This window comes from Cebidichthys violaceus, unplaced genomic scaffold (assembly GCF_023349555.1).
Source record: "Cebidichthys violaceus isolate CVI_PGR_0920_01 unplaced genomic scaffold, fCebVio1.0.p SCAF_545, whole genome shotgun sequence".
Classification (NCBI taxonomy): domain Eukaryota; kingdom Metazoa; phylum Chordata; class Actinopteri; order Perciformes; family Stichaeidae; genus Cebidichthys; species Cebidichthys violaceus.
Window position 1 is genome coordinate 1 of NW_027176756.1, and position 17,500 is coordinate 17,500.

Genomic DNA, 17,500 nt, shown 5'->3' on the forward strand with positions numbered 1-17,500 from the left:
GACTCACTCAAGGGTCACTTACTTGCTTTTTTTCCAGGTCTTTCATCTTCCGGCCTTCATGAAACACGAGATGAATCCATCAAAGAAGAGAATCTGAACGGACGAATGAAGAAGACTTTATGTTGTGACCGACACACTAACCCTAATGCATACATGATATATATATATATATATATACATAATATACATATATATAATATATATATATATATATGTTATATATATTATGTATGCTGGCACTCTTCCTATGAATGAAAAGTGCGTTACAAATAAAATGCATTATTATTATTATATATATTTATTTTATATATACAAAATATATATATGTTGAAATATGTTTATATATAATATAAATATATATTTCATATAATAAAACAATCTGTATATGTATATATATGTATATGTATTTGTATACATATATATATGTATTTTATATATATATATATGTATTTATATATATATATAAATATATATTTATAAATATATATATATATATGTATTTTATATATATATATATATATATACATATATGTATTTATATATATATATATATATATATATATGTATTTATATATATATATATAAATGTGAAGGAGCTGTTTATTTATTTGCATTCAACCTCATTGGTCACTTTTTAAAAACGGTTTTAATGTTTTTATTGTCGATGTTTATTATTCATAAACCTCTCAGTTTAAGAACCTCAATAATAAACTGAATTTACACATTTCTGACAAACTAAACGTTATGAAGCTGTTTTATTAGATGACATTCATTCATATATTATAATAACTATAGTGAGCATGAAGAGAATAGGAACTGAACGGTTATACAAATGAGCACATTTTAAAAGTCAGTGTTTTAAATATATATTAATATACATGTTAATATATATTAATGTTTAAAGGACCTTCAGTACAAACTGTGTTTTTAAGACTCGTTCAGTCACCTGACTGCTGCAGTGAATCACCTGTCTAATATAATATAATAATATATACATATATACTGTACTATATAATATATACAACAATATAATACACACGTTTATGAATATTAATTATGCGTTAAAACAAGTCACAACTAACAGCTGACAGTCACAGTGGAGCCCCCTGGTGGACCAATGTAGTCACATCTTCTCTTTGTTTCAATGGTCTCACAGAAGGACCAGCATGCACTGCGGCTTTTTGTTCTTCTTTCTGGATTTATTAAACTGTTACTTTTTTAAATCACAAAACAAAACGATTCTACGTGATGAACTTTTTCATTTTATCATAATGTATTATTCATTCATTCATTCATTCATTCATTCAAGTGCATTTCTAAGTGTTTCATATCAAGTTGACATTATTGACAAAAAGTCACAACATTGCTCATCAGTTTACTACTACTGAGTTAAAAACGTGTACTTTACTTGAGTAAAGAGGTACATATAGTACTTTTACTGTACTACGTCTCAGAGGTACATATTGTACTTTTTAGTAATACAATATCTATATAATATATAACATGATGAGGACCTTTGCTTTTGACAGTTTAATTACATTTTCCTGATTATACTACCATACTTTTACTTGTAACACAGTACTTTTAAGTGTCTGTGTGTGTGTGTGTGTGTGTGTGTGTGTGTGTGTGTGTGTGTGTGTGTGTGTGTGTGTGTGTGTGTGTGCGTGTCTGTCTGTCTGTCTGTCTGTCTGTCTGTCTGTCTGTCTGTGTGTGTGTGTATATGTGTGTGTGTGTCTCTGTGTGTGTGTGTGTGTGTGTGTGTGTGTGTGTGTGTGTGTGTGTGTGTGTGTGTGTCTGTGTGTGTGTGTGTGTGTGTGTGTGTGTGTGTGTGTGTGTGTGTGTGTGTCTGTGTCTCTGTGTGTGTGTGTGTGTGTGTGTGTGTGTGTGTGTGTGTGTGTGTGTGTGTGTGTGTGTGTGTGTGTTTGTTTGTGTCTGTGTGTGTGTGTGTGTGTGTGTGTGTGTGTGTGTGTGTGTGTGTCTGTGTGTGTGTGTGTGTCTGTGTGTGTGTGTGAGTGTGTGTGTGTGTAGATAAAAACAGAAAAAAGAGAAAACGTGGGGGATCTCGTCGTCTCCTGCTGATGTCAGCTGAATCTCTCTCTCCTGCATATTAACACAGATGTTTCCCTGAGGCGATGCAGTGCAGCAGCGTGAGTGTACACACACACACACACACACACACACAGACACACACACACACACACACACACACACACACACACACCACACACACACACACACACACACACAGTAATTGGGTCCCCGGACAGCTTCCAAACATCTCAAATCTGAAAACATTTAACTTCTGGAAAGACACAAAATAGCCAACTGTGTGTGTGTGTGTGTGTGTGTGTGTGTGTGTGTGTGTGTGTGTGTGTGTGTGTGTGTGTGTGTGTGTGTGTGTGTGTTGACTTTGAGTTTGACCTTCAAAACGCGGTCTGTCCTCCTCTCGTCCAATCACAGGCTGGACCGGCCTGGCTGCTCCACTTCTAAAAGTCTGAAGTGTTCGGGGCCCTCTGCTGGTGAGCAAGAGCAACTGCAGCGTCCTCCTCCATCAACCTGTTAAAGTACAAACCTTTCATCAGTTCAAACCAGAGTCAAACCAGCAGCCAATGTCTCTACTCACGACAGCAGCAGATACGGATCAATACGCCGCTGAAAATAGTCCCCGACAAAGTCCCTGTTTGTTTGATGAAGAATGAAACTACACATTTGTGTTTTAAAGATTTACGTCTTTAATAGGAACCAATGGGCAACAGACAGGAAGTGACAGATTATTGAGAGAAGTAGCAACACATTTTTGTCAATTTTTTTGGGATTCATTGACTAAAAGAAAACTAAAGACTTCAGTGCTTCAAAAGGAGTTCTAGTAGAGAGATGAGGCAACAAGGTTGCTAGCATGTTTTTTGAATAAATGACCGTCACGTTTTCCTGAGGCCAAAGTCGATGTATTAACTTATTATTAAATTATTTAAGAGCAAACAGTCCAAAACGCAATTTGGATTTTTTGACCGTCGCCATCTTGTTCTTTGACCGTCGCCATCTTGGTTTTTGACCGTCGCCATCTTGTTCTTTGACCGTCGCCATCTTGGTTTTTGACCGTCACCATCTTGGTCTTTGACCGTCGCCATCTTGGTCTTTGACCGTCGCCATCTTGTTCTTTGACCGTCACCATCTTGGTTTTTGACCGTCGCCATCTTGGTCTTTGACCGTCGCCATCTTGTTCTTTGACCGTCACCATCTTGGTTTTTGACCGTCGCCATCTTGGTTTTTGACCGTCGCCATCTTGGTTTTTGACCGTCGCCATCTTGTTCTTTGACCGTCACCATCTTGGTTTTTGACCGTCGCCATCTTGGTTTTTGACCGTCGCCATCTTGGTTTTCGGGTGTGATGCCATCTTGGTTTTCAGGTGTGACGCCATCTTGTTCTTTGACCGTCGCCATCTTGTTCTTTGACCGTCGCCATCTTGTTCTTTGACCGTCGCCATTTTGGTTTTTGACCGTCGCCATCTTAGTTTTTGACCGTCGCCATCTTGGTTTTCAGGTGTGACGCCATCTTGTTCTTTGACCGTCGCCATCTTGTTCTTTGACCGTCGCCATCTTGGTTTTCAGGTGTGACGCCATCTTGGTTTTCAGGTGTGACGCCATCTTGGTTTTCAGGTGTGACGCCATCTTGTTCTTTGACCGTCGCCATCTTGGTTTTCAGGTGTGACGCCATCTTGGTTTTCAGGTGTGACGCCATCTTGGTTTTCAGGTGTGACGCCATCTTGTTCTTTGACCGTCGCCATCTTGGCCAAATCTATGAGGCTGGTAATGTCCAGTCAATCAGTTGAAAAGTGTTTCTAGTCATCTTTGAAAGCAAACAAAGTAAAAATGCTGCATCGATGACGTTGCTATGTTTAAAATTCTGACACCGTCTCCGTCTGCAGCCCACAACTCCTCCAGCAATAACCGACAGAACATTTAAAAACTAAAACCATCAGAAGAAAACTTGCCCCTGATTCACCTTCATTCACACCAAACTCCATTCACTTTTCCTGCAGCCTCAGCTTGAACACATCTGTCCTGTGACGTCAAAGCCGCTTGTTTTCTAAGTTAAACTCTGCATGATTTCTGTGAGTATTTGTGAAGCGTATTGAAACACGTTGATAGCGCTGCAGGAGTTATGGCACGTTTGGCTGTTTTTCTGAATGCAGCGTGGGAGGTGGGAACTCGTCTGCTACTTTTGATTTGAATTTTGAGGAGCGAGACACAGATCGGTTTCACCGGTCCTGCTGGGAGATGACATAATAGGGACACACCATACATAATACATCACAACTATAGAAGTCTATGGGGGGGAGGGGGGGAGGCAGCGTCAATGATGTCAGCCAGATTTAGCTCGATGAAGAGGAAGGAGGGGTGATGTCACAGCGGCAAACTCTTCAATGGAGCTGTGTCTGTGTGTGTGTGTGTGTGTGTGTGTGTGTGTGTGTGTGTGTGTGTGTGTGTGTGAGAGTGTGTGTGTGTGTGTGTGTGTGTGTCTGTGTGTCTATGTGTGTGTCTTTGTGTGTGTGTGTGTGTCTGTGTGTCTATGTGTGTGTGTGTCTGTCTGTCTGTCTGTGTTTGTGTGTGTGTGTGTCTATGTGTGTGTCTTTGTGTGTGTGTGTGTGTGTGTGTGTGTGTGTGTGTCTGTGTGTGTGTCTTTGTGTGTGTGTGTGTGTGTGTGTGTGTGTGTGTGTGTGTGTGTGTGTGTGTGTGTGCAGGCTGCAGCATCACCATCATCACTGCCGCCATCTGTTTTCTCAGTTGGTGGCGCCATCTGGTGTCAGAAACATGAAACAGCAACCAAGTACATTTATTCAAGTACTGCACTGTAGTACAATTTTTGAGGTACTTTACGATACTTTACATGAGTGTTTCCATTTCCTTTAACTTTCTACTTACTACATCTCAGAGGGAAACTTTGTTGGTCTGACAGCTTTAGTTTTGAGTTATTGTTTAGTTTACAGATTCATATATAATACCCTACATACATATATTAGTTAATCTTTTGTTATTAACTTTTACTAAAATCTTTTCCTAAACCTAACTAAGGTCTGCTGGAGCAAAGATCTGTCTTTGTCTCAGTGAGTCTGGATCATGATTGAACTCTGGATGTTGACTGAGGAGGTTTATTGTTCATCTAATATTCACCAGTTCTTCTCTCTCTCTCTCTCCTGACCTCTGAGGAAGAACTTTACTAAAGTTGATTCTTGTTCTCAGCTTCTCTTGAAACACTTGAGTCTGAATCAGTGACTGCTGGAGGATGAGAACTCGTCTTTATCAATTAGCCGTGTCTCTGTGTGCTGCTGGGTTTTCTAATCCCTGCAGCATAATTACAGGCTGCCTCGCTGCAGAGCGCCTGTTCGGCTGTAATTGGTTTGTGGTTCTGGGTATTGACTCGTCGTCCCGAGACACTCGGAGACACTCGGAGCTCATTTCTGGACCGAACCTCTGAGGAGGTTTCTCCAGTTTAGACTAAAGGAGAATAACTTCCTGTGCAGTTCTGACTTTTTCTTTATGTCTTTATTCTCTGCTGTGTTCAAACTCTTTGCTGCTCGTGAAGAAATAAATGTGTTGTTTTGTAAAGATGTGTTTTATTGAAAGAAGTTTTTATGTATGATGCAAAATATGTAAGATGCATAAACACTTCCATCTGTGCATGAACTAACACATTAGTAAAATAATGGATAATAATAATAATAATAACATAAGGACATAAAATAATAACAATAACAACAATAACCATGATAATCATAATAATAATATAATAACAATAATAACAGTCATATTCATTATAATAACAATAATCATGATAATAATATAATTATTATATAATATAATAATAGACCTAACTATAAAAATGCTTAATACCAAATAAATAAATTAAATGAAGTAAATAAATAAATACACGCATATACACAGAGATATATACAACATCCATACATATACAAAATTATTAAACAAATAAGTATATATATATATATATATGTAATTTTATATATATACGTGTATATATATATATATATATATATATATATATATATATATATATATATATATATACACACACACAAAAAAGAACAATATCAGTAAATGCAAGCTACAGATAATAAGCTGTATTGAATGAGAAGTGTCAGAGTGACCTTCCTGACCTTCCTGCTCTCACTTCCTCTTGTTTCCTTAAGGACAAGTCGACCTTCAGTTCACGTCCAACACGTCTCAGGTCAAACAGGACATGAGACTTCTACTTTTATCTATTTACTTTACTTTTATTTCTGTCCCATCTTCTCTTTGTCCGTCCAACTCTGTCTTTTTCTTTAATACTTCTCTCTGTCAGATTTAGTACACAGATGTTTTACTTCATTGAAAAAGTTACAAAAGTATCAGTAATAAAATACATTTTAAGTACCAAAAGTAAACGTATTCATATTACAGACTATGTCATAATTATTGATCCATTAATGATCAACACATTAATGCATCAATAACTATAATAACACTTAAATATTGCCTTTTGATGACTTAATATACTGCTGGTAGATTCATCTTTCAAAATACGTCATCATTTATTAATTTATTATATTTTTTATTAATAATAGGAAGCTGTCAGATGAATGTAGTGCAGTAAAAAAGTATTATCAACTATTAATATTTCCCTCTGAGATGTAGTATACAATTAAAATACTCACATAAAGTGCTTTAGAATTGTATTTATAGTACTTGAGTAAATGTACTTAGTTACATTCCACCTCTGGATGTATATTTTTCAATAATGTTCCATGTTCTGTCGTCTCACCTTTGTTAATGTTCTGTTTATTTCTTTAATGCCCTTTAATATTTATTATTTACCCTCTTGTTCTCTACTTTAATTATCTTTATACAACCTGTCATCGTGTCCTTTTGGCATTCGTTTCCTCTGTCCTTTCCTTTTTTTGCCTTCATTGTTTGATAGAGGACAAATGAGAGGAGACAGGAAAACGTCACCAGTGTCTTTATTTTACTGTCCTTGTTTTTCTTGTTCTCTGCCTGAGAGACGTGAGCGACCTGCTGCCAGACCATAATAGTCACCTTGAGTCAGTCCTGATGAGTCAGACGGATTAAAGCCGGTCGGAGGTGAGAGACAATGACTCAAATACTTAAACATAATTATCTCTGAGGACAAAAAAATAAAGGAAAAAGCTCCTTTTACATTTCATCATGTTGATGAGATGATTCAGAGAGACGTGATGTTTGGTGTTAAAGAAGAAAAGTTAAGTGAAAATAAGTGTTGAAGCACAGGTAGGCAATTTATTTTAGATACAAATAATAGCAATAATACTTAGATAATAGATGAGCATTATAGCAATAATAGTTAGATAATAGATGAACATTATAGCAATAATAGTTAGATAATAGATGAACATTATAGCAATAATAGTTAGATAATAGATGAGCATTATAGCAATAATAGTTAGATAATAGATGAGCATTATAGCAATAATAGTTAGATAATAGATGAGCATTTGTGTTATATTATATTAGATATCATCATGTAACGGTTAAAATTATATGTTACTAAAAGTTCTCCTATGAAAGTCCAGCAACACGTGTTAATTTACACAATTTACATGAACACAGTCTTTTCAAAATAAACTTCCGTCTTCACAGGAAAATACTTTTGTACAAATACTCTTTGTTTGTACTTGATACAACACAAAGGTGCATCCAAAACATGACATATTCCATCTCACACTCACTTAATATCATCTAAACTTAAGAGCAGAGGTGTGGGTCAGCAAACAGGAAGTGGAACACGGGTTACCTGACCAATCAGCAGCAGCGTGTCACGATGACCTCACAGCCCGAGGTCGAGGTCAGAGGAAGTTCCTCCAAAGGAAGCTTTTTACTTTTCAACATCTCAGTGTGTTTTTAATAAGGAAGTCAACCTCTAAAGCTGACGACTTAAAAACAGAAATACCACTAAAAGTACTTACAAGTAAAAGCCTTCTGCATAATGACTACTTTTACTTTTTGTACTTAACGTATAATATTTTTATACTTTTACTATTTTGTTAGCAGGACTTTTACTTATATTTTAAGAATTACTTAAGTAAAAGAAATACCACACTGTAACAATACTCAAGTAAAAGTCTTGGAATGAAAAATGTTACTTAAGAAGAAGTATTATCAGCAAAATGTACTTTCACTGTGAAAGGTAAATGTACTTCTTACTCAAATGTTTCATAATTATAGAATATTCTGTTTTTATTACATAAAAACATTTTAAGGATGAAGTTCATCAATGTGGGGATATAGCAGTAAAAAGTACAATATTTGCATCTGAAATGTAGCAAAGTAGAAGGGTAAAGTAACATAAAATAGAAATAAAGTACCTCATTTGTACTTCAGTGAAGTACTTGAGTAGATATACTTCTCACCACTGGTTGTATAGATGTTTTTGTAGTATTTTCTGGGAGTTTTTGGTGCATTTCGGACAAAAAACTACACTGAATCGTGTTTTTATGTGAACATTATTACTGAAAAATCTTCAAAACTAGGCAGTAACATGTCACTTATTTGTACATGTATATACTTATAGTTAACTAAAGAGTAAGCACAATAATTTTGACTGAGTTCTTCCAAGTGGTTAAAAGTCTTCCTTGATATTCCAGTAAACCAGCTGGAGTTAATCTTTAATGTCACTGTAGATCAATAACTGGTCACACTGGTGGTTTAGGTCAAGGTCACCGACACACCGACACACTTCCTTAATCTGTGTGTGTGTGTGTGTGTGTGTGTGTGTGTGTGTGTGTGTGTGTGTATGTGTCTGTGGAGGAAGTATTCAGATACTTGGGTAAAATAAAACGAGTTCTACATGGTAAAAATACTCTGTTCCACTAAAAGTATATATATAATCCCATACTGTGAAAATACTCCTTGACAGTGAAAGTACTAATACTATACAGTAAAAAATACTTTGTTACAGTAAACGTACAAATACTATAAAGTAAAAATACTATTTTACAGTAAAGTACTAATACCACTCTGTAAAATACTAACATAATCACTAACACATTACAGTATTAACATTATTACATCTGGAATGTTTTTAAATTTAAAAAAACAAAAAAACATCAAGATCGACTCTTAGTTGTACTTTACCTTTTAATTATGTTGTATCTGCTAAAATGCTTAAATAAACATTGTGAAGTAAAAAGTAAATTCCTTCTGTGCACAAATGTTTAGTTTTCCTCGAAACATTTCTGATGACTTTACAAAATTAACAAAATAGTTTTTCCCATTTTTGAGCTACAACAAGTATTTAAAATGAAGTAAAACAAAAAGTTCGATCATCTTTTCATTGTGAAAAAAACGTAAAAATACTCCAATAGTCCAAAGAACGGCTCCTTTCACTGTGATGTCAGTTAGTTGTTATAGAATATTATGTTATTGTGTTGTCACTCATTTATACATTTAACATATTTAACGTATAATGTTTAACATTGTAGTTCAGTTAATGTGGAGACAGTTTTAGATACTTTGAGTACTACTGGGTAGATTAATAGTAGGATAGTATAAACACATATTTTGATGTGTTAAATGTAGTAAGGTAAAAAAAAATACAGTATTATAGTATAATAATTAAATATAATATTTTCGTCTGAGAGGGAGTAGAAGTAGAAAGTAGCCTAAAATGGAAATGCTGACAGTGTGTGTGTGTGTGTGTGTGTGTGTGTGTGTGTGTGTGTCTGTGTGTGTGTGTGTGTGTGTGTGTGTGTGTGTGTGTGTGTGTGTGTGTGTGTGTGTGTAAAAAGGGGAAGCAGTGTGTGTATATAAACTGATGTTGAAATCACTCTCATCATCTTCTGATTTGATCATCAGAGACTCGACAGACGAACTTCATCTGAGCGGTGAGACAGATTTATTTTTTAGCTGCACATTTGACATTACTTATAATATACTATATAAATTCTACACAAAGTATTTAACATGTTTATCAAAGTACAGTGATGGAAGAAGTACGTAAGAGTACTATACTAAATACTCTGTTGCCAGTAGAAGTCCTGCATTTAAACTTTTTACAGTAAAAGTATAAAAGTAACAAAATATACTTAAAGTACAAAAAGTAAAATGATTATTTTTATTTGTGTAGAATAATATATATATATATATATATATATATATATATATATAGATATATAAATATAATATTATTGTCTAATAATTATCGATGCATTAGTGGTTTCTTCACTTTAATGTTGCAGCTGGTAAATTGTACTTAGTTACAGTACTTGAGTAAATGTACTTGATGTCTTTTACCTCTGGCAAAGTGAATGGTGTGTATCACATTTCTGACTTCTTAACATTTGTTCTCATATGAATATAATTTCATAACATTTAATGAACATTTAAAAAGAAAACTTTAAATACAGTTAGTGTTACCTTTTAATTAATTTTCATTTAAAACAAATGTTAAAAAATATTTAAATATTATAAATCAGTAATTCACAGCCTTTTTGGTCTTTAAGATAAAAATTAATTCAGCCAAAGAGTAACGTATGAAATAGTTTAATCATCTGTTTATTTGTTTATATTGCAGTTCATACTTTGTACTATTACTCAACAGGCTACCACAGTATTATGTATTACTTTATATTTCATTTTACATTATATTCCTGTATCTTAGCTGCTGCACTGTTTCATTGTAAGATTGTAATTCAATGTTTTTCCAATTGTTGTGTACACAAAAATAAAAAGACTTTAATAATGTTTTAGACTGTAAAATATTTACTATCCAGTATTTAACAATTAATAAGATTAGAAAGAATCAGACGAGAAAAACACAATTTGTGTAGCAGATTTACATTTTTTAAATTTTCCGAACATTTCTAATATTTAGATATTTATATATAATATACTGTATAATATAAAATATAGCATATATAATATATATTTATGATAATTTCATGTTATGTTACATTCATGTTCTTATAGTATGATGTTATTGCATAGATTTGTATTTGTTTTGTGTACAAATGTTTTTATTGACTGGTTTTCCTTCTCTCTTTTTCTGTCCAGTGACTTCAGTGAAACCTCTTGACTTCTTTCAACCATCATGTCTGGAAGAAACACCCTCTTACCAAACAACTACACGGGCCGCTACAACGAGCCGGTACTGCAAACATTACAATTTACTTTGGAATAAGAATAAGTAGTTCAGGTGATTTTTATTTTCCAGGCCATAGTCAAGTACTCAGGCTCGGGGTTTTAGGGACAACATGACGATGCTCTTGCATGTACTGTCCGATTTTGTAGTTTTTTAGTTTATTTATATATGTATTTATTTTTGTTAATGATCTTTAGGTGCCGACCTCTAACCTCGGTGATAATGAGGATGATTTTCCAGAGTTTGAGGCTTTTGATGATCCCACACCTTTTGATGATCCCACACCTTTTGATGAGTCCACCCCCAGAGTATTCAGGCTACCTTCAGGTGGTAGATACGTTTTAGTTTATATCTATTCTTTCTGTGAGAATCTGATCTATGATCAATAACAATATTAACATGTTGTACTCTTTCTTTATTCCTGCCTCTCAGATTCTATATTGGTGAAGAGTGTCGACATGCTTCAGCACATGAACAAGCCGAACCACAACACCACCGACTACGACATCTCCAACCTGGTAGTCCGTCGCGGTCAGGAGTTCATGATGCAAGTTACCTTCAGCCGCCCGCTGGTGGACAGCGACGACTTCCAGGTCGAGTTCCTGATTGGTGAGTTTGAGCTGATTCTTATTCTGAGGTCGGGATAGGCTACGGTTCAGGATCGAGATCGGGATCGGGTTCAGGATCGAGATAGAGATAGGGTTCAGGATTGAGATAGGGATAGGGTTCAGGATTGAGATCGGGATCGGGATTGGGATAGAGATCTGTAGATAACTTCTATAGCAGCCTAATTTGTAAAAATATATTCTGACAATATGCATATGAATTAATAATTTATTTTACTTTTCCTTCTATAAATAAAAAAGGGATCTCAGTTGGATTATTACAAAAATAATACACCATGTCATTTATAACCCCTTCGTTTTTTCCTCACTTCATTTAATCTGATGTCGTTAAATTCACATTGTCTCAGTGAACTGAGCGTCTGTTTCCCGCTGACATACAGGTGGGCGTGGCTTCTGTTACGGAGCGCGCTCAGTGGCCCACCTGAGACCAGCCGTTAAACTGCTCCCTTGTTAACCAATTATGATGAAGACACGCTCGTTAACAGTCGCCCACTGAACAATTAGACGACTGTGAGCTCATTATAGGCAGCTTCACATTCATTTGGCTGGCTAATTAGTACACACACACACAGACACACACACACAGACACACACACACACACACACACACACATACAGACACACACACACACACACATACACACAGACACACACAGACACACACACACACACACACACACACACACATATACACACAGACACACACACACACACACACACACACACACACACACACACACAGCTGCTGCTCAATCAAATTATCTCAAATACGAAATCTTTTAAATTGAAGAAACGTCCGTTATAACCATTACATTTCTGAATTCAATTTGTTTTTATTCCACTTGTTTTATGAATAAAATAGCTCATAGTCAGGGTTAGTAGTATAAAAAATGCCGGATATTTCCTCCTCTCCTCTACTTGTGTTTCCAACCTTGTTTCCTCCCTCTACTCATCTCCTCTCCTTTCCTTAACTCCTCTCCTTGTCTCATCTCCTCTCCTTTCCTTGCCTCCTCTCCTCTCATCTTCTTTCTTCTCCTCTCCTTGTTTCCTCTCCTTGCCTCCTCTCCTCTCCTTGTATCCTCTACTGTCCTTGCTTCCTTTCCTCTCATCTCCTCTCTCCTCCTCTCCTTGTCTCCTCTCCTCTCCTTGCTTCCCCTCCTCTCATCTCCTCTCCTCTTCTTGCCTCCTCTCCTTTCATCTTCGTTCTTCTCCTCTCTGTCTCCTCTCCTCTCCTTGCCTCCTCTCCTCTCTCCATCACTAAACCTCCTCCTCCTCCTCCTCCTCCTCCTCCTCCTCCTCCTCTCCTCTCCTCTCCTTGCTTCCTTTCCTCTCCTCTCCTCTCTCCTCCTCTCCTTGCTTCCCCTCCTCTCATCTCCTCTCCTCTCCTCTCTCCTCCTCTCCTTGTCTCCTCTCCTCTCCTCTCCTTGCTTCCCCTCCTCTCATCTCCTCTCCTCTTCTTGCCTCCTCTCCTCTGTCCATCACTAACCCTCCTCCTCCTCCTCTCCTTGTCTCCTTCTCTCCTCTCCTCTCCTTGCCTCCTCTCCTCTGTCCATCACTAACCCTCCTCCTCCTCCTCTCCTCTCCTCTCCTTGCCTCCTCTCCTCTCTCCATCACTAACCCTCCTCTCCCCCCCCACACAGGTTCTAACCCCTTAGCCAGTAAGGGCTCCCTGGTGGCGGTTACCTTCGGCCACCGTAGTGGAGGTCCGTGGCCGGGTCGGATTGTGGAGGAACGGGGTCCGACTGTGGTTCTGGGCATCACGCCGACGCCCACGGCCATCGTGGGCCTGTTCCGTACGTACATTGCCATCGTGGTGGGTCGCGGCATGAAGAGAACCAAGAGGAACTCCGACACAGACCTGTACCTGCTGTTCAACGCCTGGTGTCCATGTAAGAACTCCTGCAGCGCCTCCTACTGGAGGATCCTGTCATGGATGGATGGATGGATGGATGGATATTTAAAGCAAAGTTTTTATGTCCCATCATTTGTTTATGGAGTTTTTTAGTTTTTAATTCGGAAAAGTACACATTTTTGGCAGAGTCATTGAATTTAACAAGTTTAATTTGTTTAATTGTTAACAAGTTTAATTGGTTTGAAGAACTTGTGTTTCATTGAGGGCTGATTTTAAAGTGCTTTTAATGAGTTTAAGTAAAGACGTTTAGTGGCATGCTGTCAAAAGGAAAATAGTAAAAGTTACATAAAGTCTTCATAATTTTAGTTTTTTAATGAGAAGTTTTCGGACAGTATTGAGTATTTAATACTGTCTCTCTATGCAGACGACACTGTGTTTCTGGGTAACGAGAACGAGCGGAGGGAGTACATCCTGAACGACAACGGTGTGATCCATCAGGGCTCCTTAGGATCTGTGGTTTCCCGCAAATGGATTTATGGACAAGTATATACACACAAAGATAATAATATCACAATATCATCATAACAAATCACAGAGGACGAACTTAAGGTCCGCACAATGTTTCAAAAGGTGCTTAAAAGAAAATCTAATTGCTGTTTTGTAATTGCTTTTTTATGTATTATTGTTTATGTCATTCTTGTTTTAGCTGTTATATTATATTTATACATATAAATACATTTTCTTTTTCTTGTGTTGTTTGTAATGTATTGATATTGTTATCATATTTCATATCTTGTAAAAACATTTTGTCAATAATGTGTTACGTAGTCATATCTTATGCATATTCATTTTATATTCTCTGTAGTATTGTAACGTTTTAATATAATATAGGTGGAGGCTTCTTTTTGCCTCTTCCTGCACTGTGATATTTATTTATCTCTGTTATGTTTCTTTATTTTAATTTTATCATTTTAATTGTGCAAAATAAATAAACTAAACTAAGATTGACGCGTTAACTTCCTCTGCAGTTTGAGCGCGGCATTTTGGACGCCTGCATTTACATCTTGGATAAGTCCCAGATGCCGATCTCCGACCGAGGCGACATCATCAAGGTTGTCAGGAAGGGATCGGCCATGGTGAGAATCCAGAGTTTCACCGGCTTGACTTTAATTCAACAGTGAAAAGGATGAATTCTTAGTCAAGAAGTCAAGTCCTGACTAGATCCTTCTCGATTCCTGCTGTCACAACTGTACTTTTTAAAGATTAAAGCTTATTCTATCATGCCAGTATACCCAAATCTTCTTAATGTGCTAATATAGTATGTTTCCAAAAATCAAAAAAATTGCAAAGTTGTCTTTTTCTGGTGAGTAGTGTAACATTACAGTCTCTGTCTGCCTCTTCGCTCAGGTTAACGCTCAGGACGATAACGGAGTGTTAGTTGGTAACTGGAGCAATAACTACAATTTGGGCCGGGCCCCGACATCTTGGACGGGCAGCATCCAGATCCTGTTGCAGTACGCCAACACCGGAACCCCCGTCTCCTTCGCACAGTGCTGGGTGTTCGCCGGAGTCTTCAACACCTGTAAGTACTTTTAAAATCCTGGTGTCATATCAACACTTTCATAAAACTTTGAACTTAGACGAACTGATGAACGGACTTACTGTGCACAGGAGTTGTTTTAGCAACCACTAACAGACGCAAAAAACAACTACAAAGACACAAAAAACAACCACAAAGAGACACAATACAACTACAAAGAGACACAACAACTACGAAGAGACACAAAACAACCACAAAGAGAGGCACAACACCTACAAAGACACAAAAAAACACAAAACAACCACAAAGAAACATACAACTACAAAGACACACAAAACAACTACAAAGAGGCTGGTCCTGTGTTTTTGTGTAAAATATTAATCTGAAAAGTAACTACAGCTGTGAAACACATTTTGTGAGAAGTAGAACAATAGCATAAAATGAAGGTAAATTATGTCACAATTGTTCTTATGTACAGTACTTATAATAAAGAATACATTTAAATACTTCCCTCCTCTGTAATTGTGTACGAGGCTTGATGCATCAACATTATTCCTGTTATATTATAATGGAACGGAGGTGTGAGTTTTCACACCGGAGTGAACAATGTTGAATAAGTTAGTAAAATATTTTATGTCAATCATTTTTACATTTCACATCTTCCGCAGTCCTACGCGCCATCGGCATCCCGGCGAGGGTCGTCACCAACTTTAATTCAGCTCACGACAACACCGGCAACCTGAAGACCGACCTCGTCTTCAACAAAGACGGCTCCCCGGACTCACGCAACACCAGGGACTCCATCTGGTTGGTCCAAAGGCCTTTCAGTCAAGTCTGTTGCTGATTTGATTTAAACCAGAAAGAAAAGCCAGCTGATTATAGAAACAAGCCGGCGTTACTCAGAAGTAGTAAAAAAAATAATAAGTAAAGTATACCTCAAATTTGTTCTTTCAAAACTACCACAAAGAGACACAAAATGATGATAAAGTGACTACAAAAAGACACAAATTGTATACAAAGTGACTACAAAAAGACACAAAGACTAGTCCATAAAAGTTTAGTCCATTATGAGTTTCTTTGGCTGCCCTGTTCACATTTATCAAAGCTATGAATTAAACCTGCAAGGAAACCAGCCGGCTCATCGTAGATATAAACCATCTCACAAGTACTTCATTTGTACTGAAATACAGTACTTCAGTAGATGTGCTTTCCACCACTGGAGAGCACACATATGTAGGTAGTAGATTCTTCAGATTGTCCAAATACTGCAGTATTTTTAAGGATTTTATACTGTGTCAGGTTATGTTTTGGTTGGGAGGGTAAACAAAATTATAATACTACAACCTGTGTAATACTTTTACAAAACACGTGTACAAAAAAAGGTGTACTTGACAGTACTTTCTCTGTAGGAACTACCACTGCTGGAATGAGGTGTGGATCTCTCGCCAAGACCTGCCGTCCCAGTTCAGCGGATGGAACGTGGTGGACTCCACGCCTCAGGAGACCAGCGACGGTAGGACACACAGAGGGACAGACAGGTGGACAGACAGAGGGACAGACAGGTGGACAGACAGGGGGACAGACAGAGGGACAGACAGGTGGACACACAGAGGGACAGACAGAGGGACAGACAGGTGGATAGACAGGTGGACACACAGGTGGACAGACAGAGGGACACACAGGTGGACAGACAGAGGGACAGACAGGTGGACAGACAGGTGGACAATAAACATGGTGTTTGCCTTTTGCAGGACATTTCCGCTGCGGTCCAGCTTCGGTCAACGCCATCAAGAGGGGGGAGCTGTGTCACCCGTACGACGCCGGCTTCGTCTTCGCTGAGGTCAGCTCCAGCACGTCTTTTAGAACAAGTACTTTTACTAAGAAAAGAAGTAGTACAACAGTGTAGAACAGTGTTTAACTCTAAACACCTCAGAACTCTTCCTGCTGCTTCTATCAGCTGTGACATCATCAGTGAACACCAGTGACCTGCTCCATACCTGTCCATCCAAAGCACTGCTCCATGGTAACAGATGATGTGATGCTTTGGATCATGAGCCGTTCCTTTCCTTCTCCACATGTTTCTCTTCTCATCATTCTGGTTCAAGTTCCTCTTGGTTTCATCTGTCCAGAGAGTCTGGTTCTGAAGCGGGTCGGTCTGGTTCAGATGTGTTCTGTTGAAGTCTAATGAGGTCTTCCTGTTCTCCAGTGGTACCAGAGGTGTTCACCTTGTGGTAAACCTTCTGTATTAGATTCATGAAGGGTTCTCTTGATCGTAGACGTTAACAATAGAACGTCTTCCTCCTCCAGAGTGTTCTT

The 17,500-nt window shown here is 37.5% G+C and overlaps 1 protein-coding gene across 1 annotated transcript in view; it reads left to right on the forward strand.

The window, feature by feature from the left end:
- The first annotated feature begins 9,840 nt into the window (after positions 1–9,840).
- The window catches only part of LOC137888515 (coagulation factor XIII A chain-like), a 12,977-nt gene continuing 5,317 nt past the window's right edge, over positions 9,841–17,500 (forward strand). Inside the window, 12 exon segments of the mRNA XM_068731915.1 lie at positions 9,841–9,910; positions 11,079–11,098; positions 11,101–11,172; positions 11,364–11,493; positions 11,599–11,775; positions 13,433–13,681; positions 14,069–14,187; positions 14,673–14,780; positions 15,052–15,226; positions 15,853–15,991; positions 16,594–16,697; positions 16,936–17,024. Coding sequence (XP_068588016.1) covers positions 9,841–9,910; positions 11,079–11,098; positions 11,101–11,172; positions 11,364–11,493; positions 11,599–11,775; positions 13,433–13,681; positions 14,069–14,187; positions 14,673–14,780; positions 15,052–15,226; positions 15,853–15,991; positions 16,594–16,697; positions 16,936–17,024 — 1,452 coding nt within the window.